General features: G+C 38.1%; 1 protein-coding gene across 1 annotated transcript in view; it reads left to right on the top strand.

The window, feature by feature from the left end:
* The window catches only part of gnas (GNAS complex locus), a 30,586-nt gene that overhangs the window by 2,438 nt on the left and 6,561 nt on the right, over positions 1 to 21,587 (top strand). The window contains exons 2-5 of the mRNA XM_014991121.2: positions 5,477 to 5,549; positions 12,418 to 12,472; positions 12,588 to 12,707; positions 17,632 to 17,729. Of these exons, the coding sequence (XP_014846607.1) occupies positions 5,477 to 5,549; positions 12,418 to 12,472; positions 12,588 to 12,707; positions 17,632 to 17,729 (346 nt within the window). The remainder of the gene's footprint in view (positions 1 to 5,476; positions 5,550 to 12,417; positions 12,473 to 12,587; positions 12,708 to 17,631; positions 17,730 to 21,587) is intronic.

The following is a 21,587-nucleotide window of genomic DNA, read 5'->3' as shown; positions in this document are numbered from 1 at the left end:
TATTTGGAAAGTTGAGTTGTGATTCATGGCACTTGAAGTGTTATAACGTACCATCCTTTGCAACCCCAAGCTTGGTAATGATATTCCTTCCATGCCTCTTTTCTTCCACTATGCCGGTATTTTCAAGTTCCACCTTTAGAGTCTGATCCCTGTAAAAAAACATCCACTATAAATTTGGAGTGAACATTTTTATGTGTACCTTAAGAATAGACTGAAAGGGGCTACGAACTCCAGCCGAGTCTGGAAAGGGTCGTAAACGTTCTGGAGCCCTGCAAGCGTTTTCATGCCTTAAACTGGGCTGGACCTTGCAAAACTACTGGGATGTATGAACCAATTAGCTGATAAATGTAAAATGCTCCCACATTTTACAACTTAACACTGAAACATTGTTATCAGACAGAAAGCTCTATATTTAGTCAGATTTCTATAAATACATGCAACCTATAATTTCAATAAAGATGAAGTGTTATCCATGTAACGTCATCGTGAAATAGTTTTTGGCCACAGGAAATCCTGTTTATCACTTTTGTACAGACAAGACGTACTTGACAGTCAGTTCAGTCCAGTTTTACTCGACTAAAACATGAATCTGTTGCACATCCTTCATTTGGCAGCTGAATTCAGTTCATATGTTTCTTGCATTTGGTTTCACATGTAGCAAATTGTAACATTTTGCAACATTTTTTGATACAGAGAATATTTATTGCTTTTATGCCAAGTTGGTGCTTTCACAAAGAGCAAACTTGAAATATGAATAAGGATGTCCAGAATATGGTTTGGGGACATATTGTTCAAGCTCATACGGGCCAATTTTGACAGATTTCTGGATGTATCAGGAAACCTTTCAGTTTGCACTCATGCCTGCACTGGTTTTCCTAGCAAACCAGTTCCATAAGTTCTGCTGCAACCCAGTTTTAGTTTTTTTCTGAAATGCATTCTGTGTTTTCAGACATGGCTCACACATCTTTAATGTGACGTATTTGTTAAGAATTATTGCAAGTTATTTGGCAATGACTTACTGCAAGCATTATGTTTAGTAAAAATATTTTTTTTTAAATCATACTTTATACCTTTAATTGTGCAAAATTATGAAACAACCCGAGTTTTAACCCAGTCATAAACCTTATTTTCTAGAACATCTTTTGATTTAATCCCAGAACAATAATGTTTGTCACCTGCTAAGAAAATACCTTGTGGTTTACGAGATACTTCACACTTATCAATAATAGTGAATAAAATTGAATTGTGTTAGTTAACCCAGACACCCAGCTTTATTTGTCAACCATTTTTACTGCCTACAATCCAATCAGCCAATCATTTAGTTTTACACACCTTTTTCAAAATCGTTCTAAAAGCTTATAAAAAATCCAGACTGAAACTGTGTAATCTTTAATTTTGTTGTTGTTTTTACCATGTGAAACTCTTTAAAACTTGAAAAAGGAATGGCATGGGTCAATAATTGTCAAAATGGTGCTTATCTCAATGTTTAAAGAACAGAAGTAAACCTAATCCTTTCTGGAAAAAGCAAGAAAGGTCTTTGTCAATTCGAAGTATTTAATCATCACGAGAAAGACTAAAATGTGTAGCTGAATTCATGCAACTATTCATTTCTGAGATGGCATTTCATCTTAAATGGGGGGTAAAAATACGAGGGGGGAAAGTGTTTTGTTTAAAATAACAGAAAAAAAACCTCTTCATGTGTTCTGATGCTTCACTTTAGGGAGAAATAAATGTATGATGCTTATTACTTGTTGACTGGCATTCTGTTCATCAGTACATTGAACATATATGTTTAACAATTAAAGGTCTGCTATTTTTGGAACAACTATACTGTACTATATATATCGCTGTCGGTGTATTAGCAGTACATTCTAAATACATTTAGTTGCAGATTTGTTTCAAGTGTGTAGTTGATGTCATATTTTTGTTCTTTAACAAGCTTAGAATGGCATCGTATATTGACAGCTGATCATTTTCAATTGAGATAATGGTCAACATAATTCCACTTTACATGAATCTACCCAGAAGTGTGAAGTACCAAGCAAAGGGGAGAGAGGAGGAGTTTTGGGGCCTCCCTGAGAAATGAGCTCCAGCCTTTGATTTATTGATCTCTTTCTCTTTTTGCGGTTGTTCTTCAGGCCTCATAGTTTTCACAGTTGAGACGCTGCTTCCTCCCTGCATGGCCTTCTGGGTGTTGTTTTAGGAAACATTGTCAACAGTGTGACTGCCATTGCATAAGGCCGAAAAGGCAGCACTGTGATGGGCTTTTCAGCCTGTTGCTCTCAGACTGAAGGCCTGTCAGCATGAAAACATGCTGCAGTTGTGTTTTATTGTATTTTTAAGTAGCTTCTGATCCTAATTAAAGCAATTTCGTGTACCTTTTAGAGTTAATGTGTGCACTTTTTGTTACAGAATATTTAGATTTATTGGTGTGGAGTTGGGGGGAAAAGGGATTATTTTAGCATGTAGGCCAAAAAAAATCCCACAATAAAAGCAGAAAGTCTAGAAAAGTCTAGAATCAGGTGTGGTGATTTTCCTAGTCAGAATACGTATGTGGGGAAAAATAGACTTAGAGTTTTTCTTTTTCTTTTTTTTTTTTTGGTTATTGAAAATAGAAATATGTGAATTTCTGAAATTTCTGTAGACGATGTCATTTAAATCTGACTTCCAACATGACTACTACTGTTTTTATGTAGCTCATTTGCTTTTCTAGCTGATTCCCTGAGCCCAAAAATAAGACTTCAGAAACCAAAAAGGGCCATTTCCCTTTCAGACCGGGACTTAAACTTGATCCATGGTGATCCAGCCGGAAACCGTCTAGATCCTAAAACAAAAAAAAAGCAGAGACTTTAGTGTTTTTTAATTTCAGCTAATGGAAAAAAAGAAAATTAAAACTGTGTATAGAAGAATCTGTATTTATTTGGATAATTTATTCCTTGATTTCTGACATATAGGGACTCAAAATTTGTGCAAATAAGTAGGAAAATTTTACCTTTTACTTTCTAATCGGAAGACAAATGGCATTTTTGACAATCTGAGGAATGTACAATGCATCTGGATTAAAAGTATATGTTTTCTCATCAAATATCCAGAATGTGGTTGGAAAGATTATTGAAATGTGAGTGAAGAATGCAAAGTGTAGAATTTTGAAATGAGAAATGCCTAATAAATCTAATTTGGCAGGTTATTGTTTTGTTTTTCTCCCAGGAAGGCATTAGGTAAAAATTGGGTTTGAAAGTTACACTTACAAAACCTAAATGGGTCAGTATGTAGCATTCAATTGTTATATGTTCATGTTTGTGTGAGTTTACACTGATTTTATCAAATCGATCATGTTGTGTAGATTGAGGAGCTCTGCTCTTTGTAAAAATCATGTTTGATTAGTTTGTTCCCAGTGAGTATGGATCACGCTTGACAAGCTTATATTTTTCTCATGGAGGAAGTTGTGGCGACATCAGAACAGTGGGACGAGACCCAAAACAATGATGTGTGCCGTTAAAGCTGGTTCCCTTTTTTTTCTTTTCATTGTAATTTCATAGACATCCATGGCGTTATTAGCTTATCTTTTGTGCATATATAGATTTATATATGGATATGGTTTTACTGTGGTCTACAGAAACAGATAATATAAGGATTGCTCTAAAGTCACATATGCAGTGCAGCCAGCAGGCTGTGGTAGTTTCCCCCCCTCCCCTCTGTTTAGTTAGTTTGGTTTTTTAATTTGCTCATTCGTGAAGTAGTCGCTATCCAGGGATGGGCTGGAGTTGATTAGCAGGATTTTAATCCCTGCTTTTAAAGAACATGTTTCATCTCCACATTTGAGATTTTAGATTATTGTGCCGAATTATTTTTTTGGCTTGATTTCTGAATGTATGCATCCCATGAGTTTCAAGTTGAACCGTCCCTCCACCCGTCTGGAGCGGTCAGATGGGTGAGAGGCGGGGTGAGAGGCGGGGTGCGCCTCAAACACATTGCCGCCCCGTCACAGGGCTGACATGCATGAAGAAATCCTTTATTGTTAACCTGTTATTAGTGTCTTATTTACAGTTAGTCATTTTGGTGAGTGTAATGAAGAAATTTATGCCCGTTTGTTTCTACTTTGGTGCAACAAATCAAATCGGCAGCGTTGCATCCTGTTCCTGCTTGAAGGTCGCAGTTTTCTGCCTAGCAGATCAAGGACTTATTGATAAGTCCACATTGGTCAGGAATGATCAAGGAATCACTGAGTCCCTAACTTGATTGGTTTTGGTTTTCTTGAATGTCAACTACATGAACTAGAAGTATTTTTATGTTATAATTTTCGGCTAACAACTATTTACGAGCACTTTGAGCAGCATCACTTCTATTTTGCTTAAATATACAAGTACCTGTAAGTGTATCAGCCCATTTAATTATGAAAAATTAAATTAAAACATTGTGTTTTATTGTTGTTGTTTTGTTACTGGTAATTATGTTTTCCAGACTGTTATGACCTCTGACCTCTCGGTAAAAACACGTAGCTCATCCTAGCTGTTGTAGCCTGGTCTGAAGCAGTCTAGCAGAATAAAACCTCTGTACTAACTTCTGTGACTCTGGTTTTGTTAAACCAATCAAGGCTGGTTTAGGCCTGAAAACTCTGAAAATCCTGGAGTTAATATCCATCATCAAGGACATTTACAAAAAGCAATATCTTAGGAAAAACATTGGTCAGCCCAAGAAGAGCTGCAGACTGGTTCTGTACAGTATGCAGCTCATTCCTCACCTGGCTGTGCTTTCTGCAGGGCCGACATTACAGAGCAGCAGATGCGAGTTTCGTTCTGACGGCAGATACAGTGAGTTAGCGACCTGCCGATGCACAGTCAACGACCCGGCAGGACCGCGTAGCATTAATTTGAGTTTGTTGTCAAACAGACGTGGAACACTCAAGCCAATAGTCACTCCAGCAAGACTTCGACTTGTCTGTAAAACTCATGTATTGACAGGAATACTTTTTTAGATTGTCAATAATTTAACTGTTCACTGTGGCCGTTCACCACCTTTACACCACTTTAAATATACTTTTAGCAGAGCAGTGGTTCAGGATTTTGAGGATTTTGGATTTAGGGTTTCCCAGTCTCTAACTTTCCTACGCAGTTCTACTGGATTCTCATCAACCTTCAGTAACCCGCTCTTGGGTTTAGCCCAGTTTTTTTATTTTTTGCTAATGTTTGCATATCATTTTGTGACTCCTGGTTATTTTTCTTGAAAAGTTCAAAGTCACGATTCAGTCTGAACACAAAAAATATTTGAATATGTCGACTTAAGGCAGGACTTGTCCAAACCTTTACACAAAACCAAAAAGTTATAGTTGACGATGCATTTTCCTTTAATAAAATGAAAAGCTTAAACAATTCAAACATCTGTGCTGATCTTTAGAAAGGGGCTTTTCATATGTATAGGGTTCTTTGGTTTCTTTTTCAAACAAAATACCTTTTTTTAATTTTTTTTTCCCCCTCAGGAGCTGGTGAGTCGGGAAAGAGCACCATCGTGAAACAGATGAGGATCCTACATGTCAACGGCTTCAATGCAGAGTGAGTACGATTCACAAACGAGCCGTATCCGCTGTTCGCTTAAGATCACGGCGCATCAAGGCACCTGGGCTGAACCTTTTCTCTTTTTGTTCAAAATTACAAAGCAACCTAAATGTAAATAAATGAGTTTTTTATATCTATAAAAACTATCTACTTTTTTTTTGTATTTTTGAGTAACAGCTTAGTTTTTTAGGGGCCTCCTAAGGCAACAAAACTCATGTGATGCTTATTGTAACACGCCAGAAAGTAGAGCTGATTATACACAGTTATACGTTATATAAACAGCTATTTTAAGTAATTGTGAGCTCTTCTAATTTCTGTCTGATGTGCCATCCAGGTGAGCTACAGGTGGGCAGCTCTTCTCAATGAGCTGCGTTTTTACTACCAGCAAGGAATTTCTTTGGTTGAGGCACTAATTTAAATGTTTCAGATTATTACGCAGACTTTAATAACATACGATTCAACAATAAGGAGTCAGGGCGAAATTAGCTTCCTCTGATGATCCGAAAACTTTAGAGGAAATATTCTGTGGAGCGACACAAAAGAAGTGGAAAATGATGCCCAGGCACCAGTCCATAATCTTAGCCACCTCTGACTGGCTAAAAAGAATCACAATTGGTCCAGTCAAAGTCCAGAGTTGGATTTAATTGTGATGCTGTGGTATTACCTTAAGCTTCTTGAATTATAAAATCTTTTACAGTGGTGTTAGAGACCACTGTAAATCAAAAACCAGCTTTTGATGCCAATGGTGACACAAACGGCAGGACAGTACTTGAAGGAGTAAGTCGGCTTGGACAGGTTGTTCTCCCCTCCAGAAGAGAAAAAAAAATCCAAATTTAAACACTACATTTCGTATTTACTCAGTTCTTTAAAATTTTTCTATGTATGTTTTTTTTAATTGTTCTCAGTCTTAAATTGTCGAATGACAACAAAGCAAAAACAGAAAAAATCTCTAAGAGGGCAAATACATTTTCACTTCATATGCAACAACATAAACTGATATGATTTAGGGTCGATAATCTTGGAACCGGTTTTCATTTGGAAGGTGTGCAGGCTCCTGAAAAGAAGAACTAAAACCTGACAGGAAGTTGAAGTAAGTGAGGCCTCTACAATAAAACGAAACAGGGAATGCAAGGAGAGAACAAGAAAACGCTAATATTGTATCCCTTGGTAAACTCTGTGCTACGTTCTTCTACGGTACAGAAAATATTGACTTGTTTGTCTTCACTCAAATTAACTTGAGTGGGATCCCATTGTTTATCCATAGGCTAAACAATGGGAAGGGTGTTGTTGGTCCACCCTTTGCGTCTTCTCTCGGGAAGGCTTTTTTGTGTTTTTGGGGAAATCTTGGACCATTCTTCCAGGAGGACATCTGGGAGGCCAGACACTGATGTTGGATGACGAGCCCTGACTAATGGCATCAGCGAGTTTTTAGAGCCGATGCTGTGACAGCTCTGGCTGGATTAGTTCATGTTCAGTGGCAATCACTGCTGATTAACTTGTGTTTTACCACATTGGTTGTAGCCCAGGTCTGAGAAACCCTGTGGGAAGTCTGACGAACTGATTGTACAATGTGAGCTTTCCCCCTTTTTTTTTTTGGTAAAGCTCTGGACACAAACCAATAGTCACTTTTTTTTCATCTTTTTTTTTTCTCCACAGCTCTCCAGAAAGCTGTTCTCTTCCTGTTTTTGTTTGTTTCTAGACCACATTCTTGAGCCTTGCTTATTTTAGTGAGCTAAAAAGGAATTTGTGTGTGAGTTATTGTGTGTCAGTGACTAAGCGTGGGTTGGTCTGGTGGTGGTCATGTATTGGTCGGGACAGAAGCATCTTTGCAAGGTTTGACTAGAAAATCAGCACCTTAGGCAGACTAGAGCATATGACCCAGTGTGTGACTCCACAACACTGAACAGTGCTTGTGTGCGCACAACACTGTTTTTATACAAAGAGTACATGTCTGTCCACGTCCTGCGTAGGGATGGATGTGTCTGTCCGGCAAACTTGACTGCACTATAAATTGGATAGCAGGCAATGGCTAACTTTCCCCACATTCGATAAACTGCAGTGCTTTCATTTAAGTTTGTTGACACATGAGTGTGTTTGACTGCGTGGGTCAGATGTGTGACATTAAATAACTTTTGTCAGTGAAAATCTGTTGAGACCAAAACAGCAGACCAGTTGCTGGTGGGGGTTCACATGACAGGCATAGTAATGGGTTTTAATTTCCACAGATCCTCCAGCTCGACGTAAATATGCTGATTTTAGGACCTCAAAATGTTGAGTGGTGCTAGCGATGAAAGATTTGAGGAGAATGGAAGAAGTGTTGTGGTAAAGTCAGAGTAATTTGTCACCGGAAGTTTGCTGGTATCTGCTGTCGGTCAGATTTGGGAGAATGAATGAAACACCCACTTAGATCTCCATGTTCCTTTTAACTGTGATGACTGCACTGTTCTTGGCCAAGGCATTCACCACTGGAGCTTTCAAGTGGTCAAAACAAAGGGATAAAACTGTGTGAAACTTTTTGGGCTTAAAAAAAAAGACTATTTTGAACCCAAAAGCTAACTATGAACAATACATTTCATGCCCCAAAAGATTAAAATAAAAGTTGAAAGAAGTTACTGCTCAAAGTCCAGCCTTTGAGCTTTTTCCCCCCTCACATTGTTGAATTGGTGGTTTCTATTTCAGTCAAATTTCACACTCGCAGTATTGTGCAAGTTAACTCTTACCAAGGGCTAGTTTTACATTCAGTTCACATAAGTTGGAACCAAACTAATTCACAATTCACTACTTAGAATGTCTTAAGTCATGGTTTAGATTGTTTTTTTATTTTATTTTTGTATGAAATAAAGCGTAAGTAATAGAATCATTCTCCAAAAACATTTTGATACCTGTTAACATAAATTTGATTAAACAAAAGAAAAAAAAAGTTTTGTTCTTTTCACACAAAGAAACATAATATAATTCATGTGAATTGTTATTAAAGTTGACCACTTTTAGATTGTTTCTGCTTCGGTCACATAAAACAAAATGAGTCTGAAACGTCACCAGAAACTGTTAGAAAAATCTAAATGTGTAAAATACCAAAAAGTAAGATGTGGAAATGCAGATTCAGATTCATTCCAGCAGACTTCAGCGCAGTTAACGCAGTAATGGGACCCTGGCGGCGCAATATATACGCAAATACCAAACGTTTTAACAAGGGGCTCTTTTAACTGCACCTGCACAAAAACACAACAGTCACCACCCACTCACCTTTGAGGGAAAATAACTATTTTTCTACAGTTTTTAAACTTTCTCTTAAGTTTCTGAGAGAGATCATAGCTAAATGCAGCTCTGTTAATTTATGGCAGATGAAGCTTCAAGTAACTCCTGGGATCAAAAATATTCTGGCAAAAGTTCTCCTACTCCCAAGATGCTTTGAAGCACTTGAAATACTCGGGAACAACTTTACTAGTGGACTGATGCATTCAACTTGTGGCCTTGATGACCCTGGTGAAGGACACAGGGTGAAACACTGATCAAGTTATTTCCTAGAATTTCAAGTGTTGCTGGGATTACTCAAGAAAACCAACGCTACTCCTGAACACACCGACTTGAAAGTGATTATGCATAAGTTTATATACAGGAAGTATTTGAAATGCGGTATTTCTTTATAAATTGGTGTTTATCCGGTTGACTTGCTTGGTTGTGTTGTCTACTGCTCTACTATTGTATATATTTAATTTTCTTCCATTTCCTTTAGATTTGTAAAATTTTACTTGGCTTGCCTGTTGAGTTTTCTAATTTAGCTGAAAAGGTCTGTGATTGGGTCAAATCTTAGCTGCTAAATATTCACTGTGCTCGACCGAAGTTGTCGACGTTTCACAAACAAATTAAAATCTTTTAAGAGGTATTCTTAACTGAAATTGTGATATTTTGATGTGATACAAAAACTAAATTGTTTTCCACACAATAGCTGACATAAAGTCATAATGCTAAAATATAAGAAGAACATGGGGAGTTTCTGCTGCAGCTGATCAGACGGATAAAGTTACAGATGAATCTCAACACAAAACAAGCCAAACCTAAAACATCTCCAAAAAAAAAAAAAAAAAAAAAACAAGAAGCAGAGACACAGAGGAGAAGAGCCTCACACTCAACACTGCACAGTGAGCGCACGCGCACACACACACACACACACACACACACACACACACACACACACACAATCATGTGATTTATAATGACTATCAGGTTGAAAATGTAAACAGGGCCTTCTCAATCTCCCTTCTAACCCGATAAACCGTCCTGTGTCCCCTCCTTCGCCGTTTCCCCCTATCGGCGCACAGTGACCTCACAGGTGGCTTGTCTTAGAAAATGGAAATCATCTTAATTTTTTTTGTCCCTCATTGAACTGATGCCAGAGGAACTGGGAACAAAATACTGAATGTCTGGTATGTGTGACTGACCAGCGCTTTCAAAAAGTAGAGTAGTAGTCATCAAGCACTTTGAATTGCCTTGTTGCTGAAAATGTGCTATATAAATAAAATTACCTTACCTTAGAGGGTCATTTTTCATCAATTTGTTTTTTTTAGTTGATTTATTGTGCATCGCCAGTAAAAAAATGAGCAAACTGGGCCTGATGTATAATTCCATCTTTTAGATTAAATACATTCATCAGACATTTTATTTTCACTGGTTTTTGCATTTTTGTTCCCAATTGTCCTTTTTTATGTTCACGTTGACTCTGCACATAAATCTGACATTAACAGTAAAAGTAGCACATAAAAAAAAAATAGGCAGCGTTCGCCTCTTTTCACTGACGTGGAGCCGTCATAAACACAATGCCCTGTTGTCTTGGCAGGCTCAAGGTGAAATACGGACAAACTGGCTCCTTGGTTGCCTTTATTAGAAACATTTCCATCACAGAGAGTCCCAAATGTCTTGTACACACAGCTATCATTCACATTGCACAGACATAATTTCTGCACCGCGCGTGGCGATGAAGGTCTGTTTACCCTTCCAGATCAAAAACAAACTCTTTTGCGTTCCTATGAAGTTGAGCCCTGTCAACTCCTTTTGCTGCACTTTTCATACGTGTCGCTGAAATTTGCCGGATTAAAGCACAAGAGAAAAAACTCGAGTTAGTTTTCCTGTCGCACCGTTATGTTTCCAATAGGGCTGAAACGATTCCTCGAATGATTCGAGTACCTCGATTACTAAAATTCCTCGAGGAAAATTTACCTGCCTCGAAGCTTCGTTAATTTATGTTTTATTAGTTAGCGCACCGTGTTCCGGGGGACTTCATTTGCGTTGCGCGGAGCTCTCACTTCCGCCTCTGAGTTGTTGACAAAAGCTAAGTCAAAAGCTAAGTCTCAGCGGCATAAAGTCCAATCTTCAAGATTGGCCCGTGGGGATTTTATTGATTGATGATAATGCCCGACTTTTTATCGTTTTTGGGGAACCAATAAGCATCCTTAACATGACTGGGGGAATGCCTGGAGTACGGCAGCATTTCTCCTCCGGGGCTGCTGGTTGAAAGCGAACGGCGGGAAGAGCGCTGAGGTGAGCGGATAGCCTGAACAGGGCGGGCGGCTGAGTAGCTGATGCTTACCGTGTAAATGTAGCTTTACCGACGAACCGCACAATAAATTTCATATCCCGGTCTGAAGAAACGGGTGGCGGAGCGCATCGTACATGGCTGGTAGATGAGTTTCTGAGTGTGACCAGTGAAGGTGTCGTAAATATCCCGTATTGCTTCCCCCCGTGTTCGTCCCCCGGTCTAACGGTTCGTCAGTCCGCTGGTCTATTTCCTCCCCTCCACCCCATGTTCGTTCATTCGCCCTCTCCTCCCACTCCAGGCGGCATTTCCCGTATTTTCAAACCCAAAGCGTGACAGGTTAGGTGGCAAGGTGAGTTTAATTAATCTATTAAACTCACTGAAGATGAATACATAAACTAAAAGCTGGATTGTAGACATTTTTTATAAGCATATTTATGAGCCTGCCTCTTTGTTATTAAATTCAATATAATTTCAGATTTTTCTATAACTTTTCTTCTGGTTAACTTAGAAAGTGAGCTATTATTGTTACAGGTTAGTTTTCTAAACTACAAAAAGCAACTGTTAGGGATGCTCAAATATGAAAAATTGGACTGACATTGATATCTGATAGTAACACCGGTATTATGCCAGATTTACCAATATTTCATTTTAGAAATTTTTTTTATCCGATTACTCGATTAATCGTAAGAATAATCGATAGATTACTCGATTACTAAAATATTCGTTTACAACAGCCCTAGTTTCCAATCAATGTTTTACCTCAATAATTTTGCGTTTGGGATTTTTCTGTCGAGGACATAAAATGTTTAAAATGTCAAGTGAATTGCTTGCAAGACGAAAACATGTATGGTCTCGGAGAAGGCGCTACGTACGTTTTTCATGTTGCGACTAAGTAAAAACTGTTTTGTTGTATTTGCATAAAAGTTCTAAAACAAATGGCAACACTGGTACAAAAAGCTGATATTAGCCGGTTAGTTGAGCTGTCTGCTCAGGTTGTCAGTCTGTAATGAGGTAATTCACTTTTTATTTTTATTTTTTATCTTTGATTTAATGTAAAACTTTCAGATTTCATAACTTGTTACTTTTGAAAGCCAGTTTTATATTATGTGCCAATTGACAGTCTTAGTTTTAAAACTTAATGAATTGCTTTATTTCATATTGTCATCTTCCTAAAAAAAATAATGGCATACAAGTTTTTTGTTTGCCAAAAGTGATTTTGGCAAAAAAAAAAAAAAAGACTTTCATTATTTTAGGAAAGTTATGATATGAAACTTCTAATTGTTTTTGTCACACAATTTCTGAAACAAATGTCTGTTTTGTTTGTTTCAGAGAAAAGAAGCAGAAAATTCAGGACATCAAGAACAATATTAAAGAGGCTATTGAGGTAAGTGACTCATTGAACAACTTCTCTGTCTTGTCTTCTCTTCAGCATTTAAAAGTCTTGTTATAATCTGATTTTTTGTTTCCTTTTTCGTTCTGGACCTGTGTGCTTGTGACAGACCATAGTAACAGCCATGAGCACTCTGACGCCACCAGTGCAGCTGGCCTGTCCGGAGAACCAGTACAGGATCGAATATGTCCTCAACCTCGTCAACCAGAAAGACTTTGACTTTCCATCGGTGAGCTGCACGATAACGGGATACACTCCTGATACAAATATCGTTTATTTGTCTCCCTCTTGTTTGAGTTGATATTCAAACACATTTTACATGGCAGCAGGGCTCTCGGTTATACGGTGCGTTCACTCGTCAGAGAAATATTGGATTATTGAGCTTCTATCACATAGTGCTGTCCTCCTTCTTCACACCTGGATCAAGTGAATGTCTCCTTACTGAATGACTGCTGATCTCCTTTAACTGGTCCGATTCAACACTAGGATCAAATTTTTACAGTTTTCATTGCATTTTTGTTAACAGTTCTTATTGTTAACTTTTTAGTACTGCAGTGTTGTGATGTAAATAACGAAAATATATAAAAAAAATTCTGCAGGTTTGATGAATTCACCTACAGTTTTTATCGAATATTTCATCAACAGAGGTTAGTAGTAAACTTGTGTTTGTAGAAGCTGCAGGTATCAGCTGTGTTTGTGTTGTAGTCCCAGTTCCCCAGCTCACAGTCCCATAGCACAGGTGTTGAGTGGAGGCAGTCGGTCGCTGCCCCCTGGGGTTGACCCCACAGGTAGTTTCTGTGTGGGCTCAGGACTCCCAGTGGGATTTGGCCATTAACTAATTATTCAGCCTAAAGGCCTAACTTGAGCCACCGTTGGGGCCAAACTTAATTCAATATACAGTCTCACCTCTCGGTGAAACAGGAGTGTTTGTGTTACAACCACTGGAGAGATGTGTCTGCAAACTTTTTTTGTTGTCAAACCTGAAGTTTTATAGTGTCAAAGCGCTGCAGCGTGTGGGTTACTTGGAATTTGTTTGCCGCCTGTCAGCAGACGAGCCTTGGTGCTTTCGTCCCCGTCTCGTTCACTGTTGTTTAGTTTAGATTTTTTTTTTTTTTTTTACAGTATTAACACTTTCAAGGGCTCGTACGATATTTTAATTTAACATAGCAGTCCACTGTTATGTGGGTGCAAAGAGGATTGTAGAGTTTCCTTTAATCTTTTGGGTGTGTGCATGTTCTGATCTTGACTGTCTGAACATAAGACGCCCTCGTGTTTTTATGTATTCATTCTGTTCTGTAATTTAACCACAGGCCTTGAGTGAATGTACAACTTTGTTTTATTTTGGTTAAAAAGAAAACATTGTGTACAATGTCACCCTGCAGGACTGGACTGAGGCTGGGCTTCATAATATTAGGAAACCATCTGCATGCTTTGTTTCCGCTGAATGCAGCCTTAGCAGTTTTGTGATTGAGCCACACTCTCTTGCCAGTTTTGTTTTCCCCCTGTCATCATAGTGTCCAAACTTTTCTTTGGGATCTTAAACATCTCAGCCACTAAAATCTACATCAGATGTGCATCAAAGACACTGAATGTTCCTGCAAACGGCCAAATATGTTATTGAAATGCAGCTCACTCCAAATATTTTGGTGAATTGCAAATGTTGAAATTCAAAATGATTATGCTGCCACTCGATGAAGCTGAAACTGATCTGATCACATTTGTCAGTGTTTTATTCTAACAACCTTTTTAAGTTGATTTTACAGCAATTGAATAAGATTTCATTCTTTAAATAGGCCGTTCCAAATCTTGTGTTTTGTTTTTATCTTCTTTGTTTTGTTGGGGGGGTTTTTTTAGCCATTCAGACACGGGCTTACCACTGCTTTGGATAATTGTCTTGCTGCAAAACCCAACTGCGTTTGAGCTTGGGATCACAAACCGATGGTCGGACTTTCACCACCGTGTTTGACCATCATGCTCTTCTGAATTGATTTTAGGTTTAATCAAGATGCAACAGGAAGCACGTCTTCTGAAAATTTCCACTTTTCCTCGCCCTCAGCTCATAAAATATTTTCCCAAAAGTCTTAGATTGACTTTTGACCCTCTCTTATTTATTGGTAAATATGAGATGGCTCTTTTCAGTCTGCTTGGCCGGTGGTGGTTTTAACCTTAAGCTGGCCATTTTAGCTGAGACTTTCTCTTATTGTTGAGTCATAAATGCTGACCATAACTCAGACAAGTGAGGCCTGCAGAGCTTCAGATGTTCGTTTGGGTTCTTTGGCGTCTTCTTGGATGAGTTTGTTGACGTGTTTTTAGAGTAGTTTGGTAGGTGAGCCACTCCCGGGAAGGTCCACCAGTGTTCCATGTTTTCTCCATTTGTGGATAATTGTCTTTGCCGTTTAGTGGGATCTCGTAGTTTTCGAAGTAGGTTTATGACATCTCCCAATCTAATGTCGAGATTGTTAAACCTACTTCATGTTGGGACTTCATGACTCTAAAGCTCTTTAAAACGGCTGAAGGTTAAACATTTCCTCGTTCATGTTCTTCCTTTGAGTTTTTGCGCTGTGGTTTCCAAAATTGTTATTCCAGTAAATCATATTCAAGTCAAAACTATGTTCACCAGACATTGTGATTTATGATTTTCATCGACATGAAGGCATTGAGTTCTTGCGCTGACACTGGGTGATATACAGCTGATAGGCCGATTGTCCTTTTTATTTTTTCACCCACAAAATGCTCTCCACTTCCCCATCCGTTGCTGCTGCGCTGAGCAGTTGGGAGGCAATTATTTATTGCCGTTTATCATCGGTTGTCGTTTGGTTACTTGTTTGGTCGGTTGACTTGTTTTTGACGAGCGCTGCATAGTTTCCAACTTACAAGACAGGGATGGCGAAAGTGTGTTTTGCATCTCACTGGAATTTATATTGAGGATTGTGTGTGGGCGCGCTGAGAGAGTTATGTGTGTGTGTAACATCATCCCATTGAGTTGCTCATCGTCACAGTTTAATAGTGCTGGTATAGGGGGAAATGTTTGAATTTTCGGCGCTTCGGCTCGGATTGGTCGAATCATAAGAGCAGGGATTACGTGGCAGCGTGGCTCCATCAGATTATATGTCTACAGTCAAAGCGTTTTGTACAGAAACTAATCATTACAGGCCAGTTTAGATGTGGTTACTAATGGGGCCATGAGAGCAACATGTTTACTGCTGCATTCGTTTTATTTGTAAGTCTGAGATGATTCAACCTTGAACCAGATTTCTGAACAACAGAAAGAGCTTTAAATAACTTGGACAGACATGAAGTCCCTTTGTTTTCTGCTGTCCTTTGATTGCTTTTTTTTTACACTGATTACTGGCAGAGTGATGCATGTTATCATCTTCTTGTCATATTATACAAAATATTTATGATGAGAAGCAGCATCATAATGTAATCCACTATTTTTTATTTATTTATTTTGCTTTTCTTGCCGAGGGTTTCACAAAGAAGATTTGGGATTTGCTATATTTTTGTTGAATATTTCAATGTTCTGCCTGTAGCAGATTCAGTACTAACAGGCTAAATATGCTGTTTTATATTCTGTACCGTAGCCCAATCAGAAATGTATTAGTATGTTAATATTGCATAAATAGATATGTTAAATGATGATATATTCTCAATAGATTTGTGTCGCCGTGACGTGAAATAGAAATAAGAAATAATTTTTGACTTCTTTTTCTTATTTAATCTATCGTTTAAGGAAAACAGGAAATAGATTGCAATTTCTTTGATTTATTCTGTTGTAGAATCTTAAAAGAGCATTATTGCACAAAAGACACAATGCTTTTATTTTACATGTTAGTATATATCAGCAGCCAGAGCCGCCATCAGCATTGCAGAGCCTGAAATCCTTCACGAAATCCTGGCAGATTTTGATTCAAAGTCAGTTTCAGTCAACCAAGAAGTTTGTTTCCTAGAGCTTAGCAGCACATTGTTACAAATTGTAAAAAGCAATGTTTAAAAATGCTTTTTTTTTCTTCTTCTTCACGGATTAAATGCTCAAGGAGAAGACGGGGAGTGCCATTAGTTTGCTAGGAAATGAGGTCCGTCTTTGTTGAAATGTTTTTCCACCTCTACTTACAAGACAAAGTTCTGCATTTGTTCAGGTTAGATTTCACTGGAAGAAAAGCTGATTTGTTGATCTGGCTCAAGGGAGGGACTTTAACTTAGTTTATGACTTTGATAAACAAAACCTCAATCATCCTTGATCGAACATGTCAGTGTAAAAAGGCAAGTGAGTAAACGAGACGTCTGACATCAGATTGGAAACGGGGACAGACAAAATAAAAACTCATTTTGTGACTTTTCAGGCAGTTTATGAAACTCAAAATGTTTGTAGTTATGTCCGTTCTGTGGGTTAAATTATTACTGAAAGGTTCATAAATTTCAGCAACTCAAACACGAACTGAAACATATTGTAAATCTTTGTATTTTCAATCTTTTATTTCTCTTGATGATGATGATGATTTTCTGCTCGCAGCTGATGAAAACAAAGCCCTTAATATAGCATTATCAAATCAGACCAATAAAAAAAACTTAATGAAAAGTATATTCAATACCTGCTGTTTTTTTTTTTTTTTCAAAAGGTGCTTTTAATCTGAAAAGCCAGTGTCGTCAGGACGCGCATTCTGTTTTAAATTGACGCGTATAAGCGACGCCAGTTTGTCGGTAACTCTAAGAGTTGTGAGGTGTTTCTTTATTTACTTTGTTCCCCCCTCACCACTATTTACCTCCAGAAGTTTGCACACGGGCGGCGCCCAGGCACAACGTCCATTGCATGTGGTGTCAACACGCTGCGCACCCGCTGATCTCAGTCACACGTCATGGACAACAGACAACCTTGTCGCCTTTTCTGTCTCCTTTCATATCTGTCAAATTGTACCATAACACAGCGACCTAAAACAGGAAGCGTTTCTGTCCGACGTGAGCCATTGATTGATCAAGCCTGTTTGTTCACCTGCATTAAACCAACATAAAAAATATCCGTTATCGACTGTTTGTTTTTTGTTTTTGTTTTTTTTTTTTCTTTTTCAGTGCACGGAGTAGTTCAAGTAAATCTGTTCATCAGAAACGTTGAAGCCCTTTCTGACTCTCATCTCGTTTTGCTCTTCCCCCCTCAGGAGTTTTACGATCACGCAAAGACGTTGTGGCAGGATGACGGCGTCCGGGCGTGCTTCGAGAGATCCAACGAGTATCAGCTAATTGACTGCGCACAATAGTGAGTAACTTTGAGCGACACGACTTTTAAGCCGTCCACTTTGCAAATATTTTTAATAGATTGCTGCAGTTATTTAAAATGCAACGAAATGGCCTTCAAGTGCAGGGATTTAAAAGGATCAAACCAGACTTAACATGTTCTGCTGCTTGTCACTAAAAAAAATCTATGTGGTTCTTTAAACTGCTTCGGGATAAAAAAAAAAATTTTTAAATTCCGCAAAATATTTATTTGTCAAAACAAAAAAGCCTGGTTGATTTACAGTTACTCTTAAATTTCAATTGTATTATTGGAATCCAGCTTGACTAAATATTAGTTAAAAAATAAAAATGTAGAAAATTTCTAAAAGGTTGTCATAGTCTAAAAAGCTGCTGCTCATGTTCACTTAGATTAAAAAAAATCAATTTAGCTTCAAATGGAGCAAACTATAAAGGACGCCAGGTTTAGGACATTATAATTATGGTTCATCCTTCACATACGAGTTCATTTTCCACTTCCTTGCAAGAAAATAAAGACTTTTTTAAAATAAATACGGACAATAATTCATATATTACAAATTTAAATGTTTTTCTGGCTGATTTAAATGTGCATTTGTCCTTTTATCATCTCTTCTAAAATACAGAGGTGAAAATTTATACTTTATGTATGTTTACCATCGTTTGAAGTGGACTTTATTTCTGTGTCACAGAATTATGCAGATGCTCCGATAAGACATTAATGGTCAGGATTGGGTTTTTATGGAAAATGTTGTTTTTTTCCCCCCTCACTAATTACTTGAACCAGCGGGGTCTTATTCCAGTTATCAAGCTCAGACGTCTGGACTCTTTAAATGCCCCTATGATTCATCAGACATACAGTAACTGAAGTGAAAAGGTCAATACTGAGAATTTAGTGAAATTTGAAGATGTGGTGAGGAGCAGGATGAGCGACCGCTCCCTAGGGGACTGGAAGTGGATCCTGCTGCTCCAAACATTTTTATTTAATTTTTTATTGCTGTAGATATTGGTTTACATTTATCTTCTAACCTTAGTTGTTTCGCTCAGAACATCTGTATGTAAAAGAAGAAGAAAAATGTGGTTTATATGCGTTAAAATTCACTACTTCATTACTCAAAAGCCCTGCTTTAAATCCTGTACTGCTAAAGCGAACAAAAATGTTCTTCTGGCAAGCAGCTATGAAATTGACACAGCAGTATTTTTAAAAAATAAATCAAGTGACTGGTTGAATATTTTTCTTAGATATTTAGTTATTTAAGGTATTTTGTCTTCATCAACTCTGGGGCTTACTGTTCAAGCTACATGGATGATATTCATATTTTCCAAACGCAGAGACTCTTAATGCCGTCATCTGATCTTCAAATATCAACAACTGCCTGTAAACTATTAAACTATCTATTTTAACAGGCTGTTAATTCTTCTAACCGGGTTTCTAAAACATATTTCTCCTTTTGGAAAAAGCTATCTGCAGCGACAGCTGCTGGCTAATTTGAACCCAAACCAGCTAGGTTTAGACTGTAGAGACGAGTCTCGCCGCAGAGCCCAGACTTTCTGTGCTGAGTCACTTCTCACATCCGTTACCGTAAAGAGAATAAAATGATCCGTTTAATGTGAGTGAGTCAAGTCCTGACGCATCGTGGGATCAATTACTGTGGCTAAGACAGAGCTATGTTAATGGTGGACTGAATATCTATGTGATGTAGTGCTACTCCTTCATTTTCCCTGACATGGCATTTCATAAATTTCAGTAATTTTCTCTGACATTAATAGACAATAATATGGTTTCTGTATTAAAAATAAAAAATCCCTGCTTGGAGCTCAAGTTCTAGAAACTTGATGTATCTTTGCTTTGTCCCCTTTGTTTATTTCAGTGTCCTCTTCAATTGGCAAAGAATAATCAGGCATAGAAATACATAAAGCGTACTGTGTATTTTATAACCCAGTTGTGAAAGGTTCTGTAACTTGTTGGCCCTCTCGATGTGCTTTTGACCCCAGTCGGATGTTTTGTTGAGACAGCTGTGACCCTGCTTTGCACCATTAGCGGTCCGCTGTGTTTCTCCGAAGACCTCTTGATAAACCTGAATTAAATCTACAGGAAACGTTCAGGCTTAATGTGGAACTGAGAAAGTCGGGCATTTTCTGAGCTTAGTCGGTTTTTACGTGAAGGCGCTAAAAGATCCGACCCTCCAGTGGCATCTAGTAGAAGCCGAGGTTATCACAGCTAACTCAAACTAACAAAATGGCAAAAGGTGAAACTGAGAAATCATTTTTGTTAACTGAAATAAATAGATACTACATACTATTCCTAGCCGTACTTGCAGTCATCCACAAAATGTTGACATGAAAAGTTGGGAGAAAACACCAGTCAGCTGTTTGTCCAACAATAATTGAATATATTTTTTTGAAAATTGTATCTTTTGTTGAGTATTCATTATGCAATCAATTTATACATAATCACAATACAATACGTCGCCGTTTTTTAATTCTGCACCCAAATATTAACCAAAATATGAAAAAATGGAAACTACTACTAAAACTAATAAAAACTACACCGAAACCAAACAATAATTAACTAATCAAAACTAACAAACACACTCTTAAAAACGACTGAAAACTAATTTATTCAGATAAAAAGTCACAAAGAAATAAAACTAAACTATAATGGAAAAACCCCAGATATGGACGCAGCTTCACTCTGTGGTTCCTTACTGACGACACACACAGTGACTCCTCAGAATGTGTCCATGTTGGTGTGTGTGTGTGTGTGTGTGTGTGTGTGTGTGTGTGTGTGTGTGTGTGTGTGTGTGTGTGTGTGTGTTTCATGCTGGCCACAAACCTTCACATATTTTATTGAGACTTTATGTGTCAGCACAACACAAAGCAGTGCATCAATGTGAAGTGGAAGGAACACAAAAATAAAGACAAATACAAATCTGAGAAGTGCTACAGGCATTCGGCCTCCTTTACTCTGACACCCTTAATAAAATCCTGGCCAAACGCTCGCCTTCAGAAGTCACCTGATAAGTGGTGTTTAGTTTAATCCCAGTATAAATCCAGCTGTTTTGTGATGGTCTGAGGTTTATTAGAGAACAAACGGCATCATGAAGACCGAGGAACACAACACCGCAGACTGGTCAGGGAGGAAGTGGTGGAGAGGCTTAGAGCTAAATTAGATGATAAAACATTATTTGAAGTCTTCCACAAATAACTGGGGTCAATCCTTCGGCAGGAAAATGACTCTGAGCACTCAGAGGAATACTTTGGATCAAAGCTTGTTTGTGGTATAGTCAAAGTCCAAACCTAATTCCATTTGAAAGTCTGTGGCAAGACTTTGTAAATGTTTGCAGATACGTTTCAGGCCGTTTGACTGAGCTTGAGTTATTTCACAAAGTTAGTATAGAAAGGGCCCAAAAGATCCAGTTGGCTAAATACAGAAGAACACAATATTTAGATTTTTTTTTTTTTTTAAGGCAAAATGAGGCACCGACCCCCACTTGTTACCGTAAAATGTATTCTGAAGTTCCCATAGACATCAAAATTCTGCAGTAATTTCGTCTCAAAATCCCATTTAAACACATCGAAGTGACAAAAGACGAGGGTGATGTTTCAGGTCGGCGCCTCTGTTCATTACGTTTCACATTCCTCTGTTTACAGTACGAGAGTCCAGCACTAAGTTGGTCCTGAAACATCGCTAACCTCACTCAGAAATCACAAACATTTACTTCATATCAGCAGCCACGCTGGTGAATTTCCATTTTTGCAGATGTTTTGTCGCTCACGCCGTGGAGGGGGAAGCTTAAGCTCGCATGTAAGAATGTGTCGTCTGCTGACATTCCCTCTTAGCTGTTCAACAGTTTGGATCAGA

Source organism: Poecilia mexicana, unplaced genomic scaffold, assembly GCF_051168715.1.
Source record: "Poecilia mexicana isolate PSO_F unplaced genomic scaffold, ASM5116871v1 scaffold_7, whole genome shotgun sequence".
Classification (NCBI taxonomy): domain Eukaryota; kingdom Metazoa; phylum Chordata; class Actinopteri; order Cyprinodontiformes; family Poeciliidae; genus Poecilia; species Poecilia mexicana.
Note: the sequence above shows the minus strand (reverse complement) of the source record. Positions and strands in the feature narration are given on the sequence as shown.